This window comes from Diadema antillarum, unplaced genomic scaffold (assembly GCF_040938485.1).
Source record: "Diadema antillarum isolate AM-2024a unplaced genomic scaffold, OU_Dant_1.0 seq00000286_RagTag, whole genome shotgun sequence".
Taxonomy (NCBI): domain Eukaryota; kingdom Metazoa; phylum Echinodermata; class Echinoidea; order Diadematoida; family Diadematidae; genus Diadema; species Diadema antillarum.
The window spans coordinates 621,503-634,990 of record NW_027271314.1 but is presented as its reverse complement, the minus strand read 5'-3'; the positions used below and the strand labels follow the sequence as shown (position 1 = coordinate 634,990).

At 40.1% G+C, this 13,488-nt stretch overlaps 1 protein-coding gene across 1 annotated transcript; it reads left to right on the top strand.

Moving 5' to 3' along the window:
- Positions 1-923: 923 nt before the first annotated feature.
- LOC139730029 (protein dispatched homolog 1-like) lies at positions 924-11,801 on the top strand. Its single transcript, XM_071640945.1, has 5 exons — positions 924-1,811; positions 4,367-4,539; positions 6,108-6,133; positions 6,303-6,558; positions 7,370-11,801. Exons 1-5 carry the CDS (start codon positions 1,561-1,563, stop codon positions 9,931-9,933), a joined length of 3,270 nt encoding a protein of 1,089 aa, XP_071497046.1. The 5' UTR covers positions 924-1,560; the 3' UTR covers positions 9,934-11,801.
- The last annotated feature ends 1,687 nt before the right edge of the window (positions 11,802-13,488 follow it).

Below are 13,488 nucleotides of genomic sequence, written 5' to 3'. Positions count from 1 at the left end.
TGAGCTACTTGCAGGGCACACTGACGAATAATTATGATTCACTTTCAGCCGCCAGTGATTGCCTGCTGTTGTGATTCTCAGGGTGCCTCTCGCAAGAGGCGAGTCTTCACCTGTCTCCTTGTCGCCGCAAGTTTTCAATCGCGGCACGGTACAGAGTTTTGTGTGTTTGTTGTTTTTTTTTAATTTATTTATCTATTTATTTATTTTCTTTTTATTATTATTATTATTATTATGTTATTGTATTGAGAAGAAACATCACCCTCGTCGTGTGTAAGAAGCAACAAAGAAGTAATGTGATGCACGCAGAGTGCATTTCAGCTGGGAAAGTGCAGTCTTAAATTTAGGATTTAAAGGGACTGTATGCAGTGCAAATGCATGCTGATTGCTATTGATTCATTATGTCCTGATCATCAAGCAAGTGGCCAAATGAATATCCAGATGTGTTATATATTTTTAACAATTTTTTAAAACCAGTTTCTTGTTTAGATTACTAGTACGCCCACATAAAAAGAAAACCCTTTTTCATCCCATAGCTCCTTTAGATATCGCGAGTATAGTGATCGATGTCGTGTTCATTGTAATCATTTTGTTTTGTTTTGTTTTGTTCATTTTCCATCTGTGAAGATGGCTGGATAACCCATATTCAGCTATGTTAAGCTGGTCTTCCATGGGGTCCAGTTGGATGTGAGGTGGAAGTCATCATTTTATTGTACGAACTGTAGTCAAGGGCAGTCCCGGGTCAAATAACAAGATACTCTGAAAAAGCTTTAAGGCCTCCTGAGACATCTCCAGATGAATTAGATCTATAGAAAGCTAGAGTAAATATGTATTTTCAAGTCACTATATACTCGCTTAGAAGTTACTTTAGCAGCAGTGCATTTACACTGGATGCTCAGCTCAACGACATTATATGGTAATCGGCAAGTTGATCAAAATAGGCACACTTTCCGAAGTTTTTATCTCGAGATAGTCGATGGACGGGATTGTTCGCAAGGAAGATAAAGTGGCCAGTGTTAACAGCGAATATGCTTAGCTGCTGCTTTATACAGTACTTCCTGGTAAAATGATATGGTTATGTTTACGTCAACACGCTTCATTTCCGTACAATGATATTAGAATAATGTGTACACATTATTATGCTTGATAATCGTATCAGGGCAATTGCCCCCGGCGAAATACATGGTTAGTGGTCCTGGGTCAGAGTAAAGATTAGGGTTAATGTTAGGTTTGGGGCTAGAGTTTGGGTTAGGGTTAGGATCAAGTTAAAAATTAGAATAACGGCCTTGGGAAGGGTCTGGGATAATTGCCCAGGGGTAATTACCCTAGACCCCTTGATGATAATGTTGCCTGAAACCAAAGTGCTCTGAAGTCTCCGTAATCTCTCATAGTCTCGAATCGAGACTGTGAAAAAAAAAAGATCGCGATATACAATAAATATCTTGAAATGTCCAAGGCCAGTGTCTGTTTAACCTCCCCGTCAGTGGAAAACGATACCTTTATTAGTGCTTGAAGTTTCTCTTCAAGAGATTTGCGTGCTTGCTGCATACCAGTAAATGTTCAATGATTGCTCCATGTCCCAGAGGCTTGTTGTCACGTTTCATTCTGGCTTATATCTATGTAGGTGATGCGTGGTTGTCCGCTACCAGCCTTCATGACGACATGGCCGATCTCTCCGACGAAGATGCGACGACTAATGGGGGCGCCCTGCGTTTAAGTGACGTCGCCCGTAACGTCGACGGAACGGCGCAAACTTGTTCAACGAGTGGTAATAGGTGTTATGAGGGGCAACCAAGGACGGGATTCTGCTATTGGTAAAGATATTTTGAGACTTGCATTAATTGCATACACCTCCATGTACCTACTTGCTGTGCTCATCAGTTCATTTGCCCTGATATCTGCATGGTCATAATGATAACAGTAATATCATGCGTATTATATAAAATTATATCATATGTGTGTCTTCTGTGTAATGTATGAACGAATGTATGTATGTGGTTGTTATGGGTGTATAGGGGTGCGTGTATGTGTCTCTGTGTGGATCTGAATTTATGCGGAAGGAGTTGGTTGTATTGGTTGGTATTCGATGGTATCAAATACTACAGTGACTGAAACCTGAATAATTCATTTTTTGAAGGTGAGGAGATTTTGACATTGTTACGTCATTATAGTATAAATGTATATATCTATATATCTATTCAGAAATAGATATATAGATATATACTATTTCTAGTACTGCCAATACGCGGAGCAACTACAATATATATATATATATATATATATATATATATATATGTACATGTATATACATGTATACCCCCTTTAGCTCCTACACATATGTTTTATAGCACTATGCTGCTATACTTTGGATCAAATCTCCATTAACCTCCAAACGTGGGTGGTGGGACATCTTTCTACACCTACTAGAACAATGCAGTTCATGTCACTCCCTTTCTAGATTGCACGCTGTTGTTTTACAGAGATTGAATGTGTCATTAGGTATGTACATGTATGCGAGGTCGTGTAGGATAAAAGTAGCAGGTTTACATAGATGAAATGACTCATGGAATGAGAAAGCTGTTAGGCTCAGCTGTCACAGCAGTTCGTGTCTGCCAATAAATTCAGTTAACAGCCTAGAAACAAATTAACTTCACAGTGCAAAGTGAAGTCGGCAGACACCTCGTTATATCATAATAGACTATTTCGTAATTAACCCATACACCTGTATGCTCATTTTTGAAAATTACCAAAATAGGGGAAATAGCACAAAAAATGAAAATCTACAGAAAATTTTAAGAACACCCCAATATTGTGACAACTCGCCGTCTACTATTATGCTCATTTTAAATTACTTTTTTTTTCTAATTTGGTCAGGTACTTCACTCGTTTTCCAAAACGACATAATGCATAAATACAAGCTTGCTCTACGTAACAACCTATTGAATTCATCTTCAAATAAACGTGTGAAAATCGCAGGCAACCAATGGGAAGCATCCAACTATTGCTTTGCATTGAATGTATTTTTATTAAAATCTTATTGTCAAATACTAGGCTTTAATGAACACTATGCTGCTGTCAGGTGGATGTGTCAGCAAACACAGTACTTACAACGATTACCTGAATAAACATTGCACCATAGATGCTGAGTGATTTTAAAAACCTACTTGAATGTTATGGCAAATAACCATTTTTCTCCTCATTAGCAAAATGGAACCACGAAATGGCTTCAAACTAGAGATCTCACGTTTTTATATCATATGTTTACATTTGATACGGTTTAGTTCGCTCAGATAGGTTGATGATATTGCTACAGTCACAGACAGCCGGATTTCGAACCGGGTCCATGAGAAATTAAAATCGTATCGACCCGGTTCGAGCCGTAGAGACCCGCATCGTAACCCGTGTCAATTCCTGATGGATTCCGGGGGCTACGATACGGCGGTGAAAAACTTTTGGTCATGTTACAAATTTTCTCACGGATTTCAATTCCGTAGAGATATCCGAATTGACCCGGTTCGAACCGCATTGACTCGCATCGACCCGCTGCAGGGTAAAACCGTATGGACCCTTGCAGTATACCGCATTGCCTTCATGCAACGGATCATGACAAGGTTTACATCCGGGTCGGTACGGGTCGAAGCGGGTTGACACGGGTCGGTAGGGGTCGAAAAGGAATCAGTTAAGGATTTAAAGCGGATATTATACGGTTCGATACTGGTCAATACGGGTCTCTACGGCTCGAACCGGGTCGATACGCTTTACTTCCTTATGGACCCGGTTCGAATCCGGCCGTGTGTGAATGTAGCATAAATTACTCTCCATTCCGAGACTAATCCGGCTCATTTTCACCCGGATCAAATCCGTTTTGTGACACGGCCGTGCGTGACTGTAGCATAAGTTTATACCATAATGGATTATTTGTAAGAATACGCATGCAATATTTCTTCATTGATGTAATCATCTTGGTCAGTCTCTGTCTGATTGAAACAATTTCGAACAACTTTTTCCATGTACGCACCTGCTTTCACGTAGAATTTCAACCTTCTATTTTTTCCCCCTATTGACAGCGTAGTGGATAGCTGTTGAGTATACTGATGACGGTTAAACAAAATAAAACGTGGCAAAGGAAGAATGTCTTGCATCGAGATGTTTGTGGGTGTGTGTGTGTGTGTGTGTGTGTGTGTTTTGTTTGTCTGTTTTTGTTTGTTTGTTTGTTTGTTTTTTAGGTGACACTAATTCTATCAGACAATGGCAAATAGTATTTGTCAACTTCCTTATCGAGTCTGAGTGTGGTCGTTTCCGCTTTCACTGTTGTCATTGAAAGTCTGTCTCTGCTTTGTTTACCTTCAATTCTGCCCGTATAAATCAGGTACTCCAAATTCATCGTGCGTTTCCCGGTGCTCTTTTGTTTCATCCTCTTTGCATTGACGGCTGGCGCGGGAGCCTTTGTGTTCGTCCGATACGACCTGCCGTCTTTCGACGACCCGTTGAAGGTGAGAGTAGACTTTCGTTTGCACAGTCATTGGAAGAGACTTTATAGGAGTGATAGTCCAGGGCCCTGTTTCATAAAGCTGTTCGTAAGGTTACGAACAACTTACGAGCGACTGGTGATCAGTTCTGATGTGCTATACTTATCAGAATTTCCATAATTCAGCACAAGGACTGATCACCAGTTGCTCGTAAGTCGTTCGTAACTTTACAAACAATTTTATGAAACACCCCCCCCCCCCCCTTGGCCTGTGAAAGACAATATTTAATATTTGCAGATGAAACAGAAATCCAGTTTTAGCGCTTCGAAATAGTTCTAAAATGTGACTAAGGGATAGAAACAACGAATGGAAAATATCAGTCAGTATATTCAATGTTAAGCGTTGTAATATATTCAAAATTTGATCAATAGTTAAGAATAAAAATATTTCTAGACTATGTTATATACAGTTACGGTTTATTATCTATAGGTACAGTTTATTGAGAAAAATAGTGATATCTTCATGTATACATTTTAGGCTTTATTGCGAAATTTTTATATGGCAGTGTGTTTTGTGATACAACTGACCGACACATACATGTATGTATCAAATGTGATAACTCGATTGTTTTTCTAAATCACTGCCCCCAATGGTAAACAATACCTTTAATCGATCGCCGCAAAAATTTTGCCTGAAGATAGAGCTGGATGTCAACTACAAGATTACATGGTCATACAATATAAAAATATTGGTTTTCTATTTTTAGTGAATTAATTATGCAAATTTACGCATGAAATCATATTTTCACCTATAACTCCATTTAAAAGACTGAAGGATTGCTAAATTTTTGTGTCAGAGTTCTTCAAGACACATCAAACAATTTTCATGCAAAAAATAGCACAATCAAAATTAGTTTCTTTTGTTTTTTACTGTTTTTTCGACCTTTTGTTTTCGATTGCTATTTTGCCAAATTTTGTTGCAGGCACTTTTTCAAGCTTATCTACATTAGAATTGATTGATTTCAATGGTTAGAACTTGAAACAATCTAATTTATATCAATTTAACAAAAAAGCACAATTTGAATTTGATTTGCACATGATGTCATGAATTTGAGCCGCTTTTGGGTTGACATGTATAAATTTATTATGCAAAACATTACGTAACTTCAGAACGGTTTACCCGGACGTCGCAAATTTGGTCTCAAAATATGCGGGAGACCCAATGCAAAAAGTCATGAAACGACGCGGCAAAATCTTTGCGCGTTGCGGAATCGTAGCGCGAAATGTCGGGGGGGGGGGGTGTCAATTGACCACCCCCCCCCCCCCCCCCAGTCAGAATAGGGTTAATGACATGTCCTAACAAAGCAATAACGTACCACTCCACACTTCCTCTGATAAGAAGAAACACGCTACTAGGGCAGTACAAAAGCTTCCTTGCATGCGGGAGAAGGTGTAAAGGAAACCTTCCCATCTCCTTAAAAGAAAAGGAAACAATAAATATTATATTTTCTTATGAAACTCCCTCGCTGCCCCTTCAGTGCACATTTGAAATGCTGGAAGTGTAGGTAAGTTTCAATCAGTGCCTTAAACTTATCGATTTACTCAACTGAATTTTTTTCTTTGTTAAATATGAACATTATAGGTAATTATAATATGCTGTATTTTGATGTAATAAGTTTTCCGTAGTTATGCGCGTAGAAACGCCACTATTAGGCACTATATAAGTGTTATTTATTATTGTTATAATTATTATTGTTATTATTATTGGTTTTATTATCACTCTTATTATCATTTTTATCATCATCACCATCATTCATATTGTTATTGAATGGTGCAGGGCTTCGAGGCCCGAAAGACTGACATCAGGGATAGAACAGAAGGGTTTCGAAAATTTACAGAAACTTACAACAGGTCAGATTTCGGCCGATTTCACACCCGACACAAACGGTCCTCGAGCGTGAGCGTGCCGGACGCCAGTGAATGGGCGCCGTCCTCGAGCAATGTTTCGAGCGACCAGAGCAACAGCGTCAACGACACAGATCAGTCCAGCTTGTGGGAAGGCGGCAGTGTGACTTATTCCTGCATCGATCCAGGTATGTCACGCAGTTTCGTTGCATGTGATAACGGTCTTTGAAATCCATAATATACATGTACTATTATAATGTCATTACAGTCAAATTCAGTGTCATGCGTTTAGTTCACGACGCGCCTCCTGCCAATTGCCTGTATTGGGCAATGTATTGATTTTACAAGCAGTGGATGATAAAGGAGGCGGAAGAGAGAGAAGAGAGTGGTTCCACCTCCCTGGTCAGATGAATTTTTTCTCTGGATTCTCTCAGATAGCATTCCTTTTAGTAATCATCAACTATTCTAGATAAAAGGGAACAATTTAAAAAGAAAAAGAAAACATAGAAACAAAAATATAGAGAACGTTTACAGGAAAAACCTCTTTGAAGCTTTGTTCAAGGATTTAGAGCTTAAAATCTGATGCAGAGATAAGAGTACAGAGTATTATACAAAAATAAGTATGATTAGCATGAGTTAGAGAAAACGACTATGTTTTGGGAATAAGTAGTGATTCAGTCTTGGAGATTTTCGCCACGATCGTGCTATTCAAGGCCGAGACTTTTTCAAATAACCATCTGAATTCACTTTCAAAATAGCCTGGACTATAAAGGGGTAAGGAAACATTCATACTCCAACACTCATGTTCTGTTTTGATACCTTTTCTACGCTATTTTATTTGCTTTTGCTACTCAATTTTTTTTCAACATGATGTCCTCAACTCTGTAGTTGCAAATTCATTTCAAACAAAAAAGCTCAAAACGTTTCAGTCATGTGAAAAAAAAAAATAAGCATGTCTCAATAACATTTCAACATTATTGTTTTTCCTTCATCCAATAGCGAATTCGTTGCATCATTTGCGGCTCGTCTTTTCGAAAATTGATGAGGCTGATTTCTTCAACACGAGAGCGATACACTCCATGTGCAACGTGTATGAGAAATATGTTCTGAAAAAGAGCCCGCGTCAGTCGTGGTACGCCGACTGCGCACCACTGTCCCTCGGCAGGTATGCGGCTTCCTTGAACAACAAAGACTCTTGTGTGGATGTGGACGATGAAGACATCTCTACCCTAAAGGAGTTACTACGTGAGTGCTCCCCGTATTACGCAAATGGATCCCTTACGTCAGAATGCTTACATTCCGACTGCCCGGAGGTACCCACAAACTGCACCGTCACTGATGCCGTGTACAGCATCTTTCAGCATCTCCTCCCTTCTGGGTCTGCGAGGCAAATAGCTAATGGCCATTTCGATGCGGAGTTCACCATGATGATTACTCCGTTCCCAGACTACGGGGACATTTCCCAAGACTTGTACACGGACCACCTCATGGGGCACCCCCTGAGTGACGGCGTGACAAAAATCTGCGCCGTTGGAGGCGGTTTTAAGTTTGATGTCTTTTCCAACTTACTCCTGTCTGACCTGAAGTACATGGGAATTGGCATGGGCTTGATCTTTGTCGTGGTGTGGCTTTACATCGGGTCGTTGTTCGTGACATTCATGACAGTCCTAGACATGGTGATGTCGCTCGTGCTCTCGTACTTCTTTTATGTCGTTGTCTTTAACCTGCCATTCTTCCCCTTCATCAACGTCCTCGCCTTCGTGTTGATCATCGGCATTGGCGCAGATGACACCTTCGTCTACGTGGACATCTGGAAGAAAATGAAAGAGAGGCATAATGGCGACAGCGAGAAGAGAGTTGAGATGCTTCAGGACACTCTGCATCACGCAGCCGTGACCATGTTCGTAACGAGCTTTACGACGTCATCGGCGCTCTTTTCCTGTATCATTAGCTCTATAACCGCCTTGAGGTGTCTGTCCGTGTACGCCGGCAGTGCGATAATTATCAACTTTGTCTACACAGTCACGTGGTTACCAGCCATTGTTGTTATCGAGGAAAAATACCTGCGGTTCAAAGCATGCGAGGCGAGGTTTGAGGAACCTGCCAAATTTTGCCAGAGTCTGACAAAACCTTTGCGATTATTTTGGGAGAAGAGTATTCCGACTTTTGTCTTCAAGTTCAGGTACCTCTGGCTGACCGTACTGACATTGCTGGGACTCGGCGGAGCTTGCGTCGTATTTGTGAAGCCGAAGCTTCAGCTCCCCACGGAGACAGAATTTCAAGTGTTTGTGGCGAGCGATTATATGGAGCAGTATGACCAGGTTTATAAAGATATGTTTGAGTTTGAAGGAGGTGAGAGGGAGCTGCTACCACTTCTGTTCATTTGGGGTGTAGTGCCCTTGGACAATGGGAATTCGTGGGACCCAGATGACAATGGTAAGTTCATTCTCGATAGGTCGTTTGATGTTACTTCAAAAGCTTCTCAAGAGTGGCTTTTAGAATTTTGTCGAGACATACGGAATCAATCGTTTTATGACGGAAGTGATAAGTGGAAGGAGTTTTGCTTCATCGATACTTTAAAGTCTTTGATGGAAAGTCCGTGTGAAGTTCTCGGTCTGCCGGAGTCCTCCCAGTGTTGCAGCCAATCCAACTTCCCATTCGAACCACAGGTGCTTCAGAATTGCACTTCCCTGTACGTGTCCCAGAACCCGTACAAATATGATTACAGTTTGCGCTTCGATGAAAGTAACCATATTTCAGGACTAATGCTCTCTTTTACAAGTACCACGGTAGAGTCGGTCGTTTACAGTAATATTAGCGAATTTTGGCATACGGTGGAAAATTGGAGTGATTCGAAGATACGGAAAGCACCGGTAGAAATGAGTGGCGGCTTTTTCGTGAGCGTAGGCTACGATCAGATGTACTTCTTCGATCTCCAGGAGAGTCTAGCAACAGGAACTCCGTTATCCATTGGGCTGTCCCTAGGTGCTGCTGCTACCGTGCTGCTCCTAACCACCAGGAATCTCCTGATAACGTTGTACGCGATGATGTCAATAGCTTGCACAGTCTTTGTTACGATCGGAAGCCTTGTCCTTATGGGCTGGGAATTAAACATCCTCGAGTCTACCGTCATGACTCTTTCCATTGGTCTTTCCGTGGACTTTACCATCCACTACGGAGTCGCCTACAGGATTTCGCCGGCTAAGGATCGGGCAGCCCGCGCCTCTTGTGCCATGGAGCAGCTAAGCTCGGCCATAGCTACCGCGGCATTTTCTACCTTTATCGCGGGCGTGGTGATGCTGCCGTCTACCGTTCTTGCCTACAAACAGATCGGCACATTTTTATCCCTGGTCATGGCGATCAGCTGGGTGTATGCCAATTTCTTTTTCATGGCTTTGTGTCGAGCAGCCGGACCAAAGGGAAACTGTGCTCAGATACCTTTACCGTCGAGCTGTAATACTCGAGGCAGCTTCAGTAATGGTCCTAACTGCTGTCTTTGTTGCTGCAAGAAACCAAGAACCGCAATAATTGACCAGAGTGTAAATGGTGCAATAAGCCTGTAATGTACAGTTGTATATGGCTGAAAACCGGGGTATTTCTGAACTCTCTAAGTCGGTGGTTTTTGACTTCTTAAATGCAGAGTCAAATTTCACTCAAACTTGGGATGAGTCATTCTTCAGTGGTAGAGGATATCTGGGCCCTGTTTTATGAAGAGTTATACAGTAAAAATATATACAGTAGTTGATTTATATCATAAGTCTATGGCAGCCTGTGTGGTAAGGATATTTATAATCGATTATATCTTTTGATAAAACGGGGCCCAGATTCAAATGGTGCAGCCTCAGTGAGCCTCAATATTATATTTGTTTCTCACAGTGCCGAAGAATTACTGTCATAATGTGTTCTGTTTTTATTCCGACTAAAGAGTTGTCTTTCATAGCAGAAACATAGGATTAACCTATGTGGAAAATATAATTTTGGATTTGTCTGATTGTCAAAGTGAACAAATTCAGGTCCTTTGTAATGCGTGATAATCATTCTATCAACACTTGCCAGGAGCTCTACCAGGGAGAGGGGATTATAATGTTTACTAATTGGTTCAGGTGGCCCTCTCGGGTCCATGGGGCATAGACCCGGAAGTCCCATTTTTTGAGTCTCAATTTCTCAATTCGAACAACGTCCAGCAGTTATACGGTGTAGAGCCAAGTCTGATGTTCGTGCAGTCCTGGAGGTATTATACGAACGTATATGTAGGTACCTAGTGTACATCTTAATTCTTCATGACAGTCCGAGCGGCCGTGTGGGGAGGTAGTTGAGAATGTAGAAGCATGAAATGGGATAAATCCGGTGTATTTTGTTCAGTCTCAGTTTCAGTTTTATTGTAGCAGGACACCAGCTTGAAGCTTAAGCAGTTCTTCAATGGGTCTGTGCACAATACAAAATGTTCATGGTATACGTGAAACACAAAACATTGGTACACCGCAAATCATCCCACCCTTGATCCCTTTCGCACACAGGTGCATGTCCAATTGAAAGCTAAATATGTTTAAATCCTCCCTAGGATTAGGGGGAAAAAGTCAAATTAGACGTGCACCCCACATTGGGGTCTAGGAGGACCCACGGCAGTGCCCCACACTATCAGCGCACAGACGTGTCAAATCTCAAGTTGCAGTTGCTACATCGTGGGGTAGTAGCCGCAATTCAGTCAGTAATGTAATATTATTCTCAAAGGTATGACCAATTACTTTAGTTACATCAGATAAGAGGAAAGCTCCCCTCTCCCTCCTTTATTCTCGTCTTTTGTGGTTCATGACATTGTATGTATGTCACACCAATCACGAACCAACTGTATGTTTGAAAGTTATTGTAATTCCCCATGACAACTGATACTGTATAAGGACATGATTTGAAAAGTTATATCTGGCCATTTATGATTATGTATGGGGTAAATTTGTTTAGGCAGGGCCTCACGGGCATGCACCAGTAGAGGTACATCTCATACAAATATCAAGGCATGAGAAATACAGAGTGGTGTGGTACAACGTGTACTACAGTTCCAAGATAAAATCTTTCAATCTTCGTAGAATCTGTAACTCATCTAACTTGGTACGTGTATGAAGACTTTGTGATAGCTGTCATTGTTCCATGACTGGTAACACTAAAATATTCTTTGTTTTGGGGAATATTATACACATTTGTACACAGTCTGCCTCGCCTAAGTCGATCTCACTCAAGTCGAGAAATTGGAGAAGTCGGAGAAATATTCTACCCTGGATGGATACAACCATGTGTCAATTGCATTGTCAACGGATTGTATAAGTCGAAATTCACTTACATGCAAGCCGAATGTTTTTCTCAGGCCCCTCGTCCGATTTAGGCGAGGTTGACTGTATATATATATATATATATATATATATATATATGTATATATATATGTATATATATATATATATGTATATATATATATATATATATATATATATATGTGTGTGTGTGTGTGTGTGTACATAGTCTTTCATTTCAATTAAACACTTTTTTAAAAACTACAAAAAAGATATCATGAAATCATTGTTAATGCTTAATGAAGTAGGGTTCAGATCGTGACATGAGAGGCTTTTACGTATAGACTGCATACAATATTGTGTAGCGCCAGCACTGTCGGGTGAGACCTGACAGCTATTTAAATGTGAAATGAGCGGCTGTTAATCGTAAATTGCATAATGAGTAATGTTTGTGTAGCGCCACCACGGTCAGATGACCTAACAGCTATTTCGAGCAGCTGTTGATCCTCCTACTTGGTAGGTCACCGATATTCAAATGCTCGTACATTTATGCGATACAAAACATTTCTCGCCTCCATTATTGATATACCAGAAATAATCGAATCGGTTTGGGTTGACTTGAAACATCTGGAATAGATTCATGTACATTAGAATATAAATTTTCAGAAAGATCAGAAGAATATTCATGTACATACTTTATATTAAATGAAAGGAAAATATTATTCGGAGGGGTCAAGGTTCAGTATGTGAGATTCTTCAATTTTGTCTCCGTCTACAAAGTAAAAAATTAACAAACAAGTCTGAAAAAAAAACTTTTTTGTCAGACATGTTTGTTGATATACAGATCAGCAATTTGCGCTCTTAACAAATTTAGTTTGTAGAGGGAGACAAAATTGAAGGAACTTACACCATGTACTTTATATTGTTTGTAAGTTCTACCGTATCAAACAAATCGAGTAATGCTTTTCGCAAGCGTGTAAGAGTAGCGTAATCACTGCCACCAAAATTTTGGTTGCACACATGACGAGATTTCACGAGTGCTACTGTTCTAACCTTGTTATTGCGTGGATCATTCTCAATCCATACTCCTTGATAATGTTAATGCGATCATTGTAGTAAGTACCTGTACTTTATACGCTTCTACGGATTGACAATAATACAGAAAGAGAAACGAGAGAGAGAGATAATGAACGGATAAAGAAATATGCAGAAGGCACAGAGCATGGGAGAAAAAAAGAATCCTGATATCGTCTGTAATACATGCACGTACGATGTAATACGATGTTCACCTCTTATCGTTGTATGTGTGTTAATAAGGAGTTTAATAAAGCAAGAACAACTGACGTGAGGCAATGTGTACAATATAATGTATATAGAAATGTCTGTTTAAAAAGCTATGCATATATTTGTTGTACTTTGATGAGGCTGTCTTAGGGAGATGTTAATTCTTTATGCCTTTGTAAACAAAGAGCAGTGATCAAACTGAAAATATACACATCGTTTTTGAACGGTGGCTGAAATTTAGCTGTATATCTTGCCCATTAATAGCATACGGTGTATTGTGGTGCATGTATCATATGTAATGCTACGTTAAACGTTATGTGTCCCAATAAACGAAAGAGAAATTGTTGAAAGATTACTGTTTTTGTCTAAGAGTATTCATTATTTGTTTAATGAACTTTTGATGTGAGAATAACAACATGCGTGCTCAAAAGCACATTGTGTGCTTGTGAGAGTGGAGATGAAGTAAAGACCAAAAGAGAGAACGGAAATCGAAAAGCATTATTACATGCAGGGATAGATATAAAATCACGCAAAGGATACCATTCGACGACG

What these genes read in the sequence shown, in the direction of transcription:
- LOC139730029 (XM_071640945.1), top strand. Translation starts at nt 1,561, where the DNA reads ATGATTGCTCCATGTCCCAGAGGCTTGTTGTCACGTTTCATTCTGGCT. An exon ending in AGGACGGGATTCTGCTATTG is followed by an intron (nt 1,812 to 4,366) that starts GTAAAGATATTT and finishes CGTATAAATCAG; the next exon opens with GTACTCCAAATTCATCGTGC. An exon ending in ATAATATGCTGTATTTTGAT is followed by an intron (nt 6,134 to 6,302) that starts GTAATAAGTTTT and finishes TGAATGGTGCAG; the next exon opens with GGCTTCGAGGCCCGAAAGAC.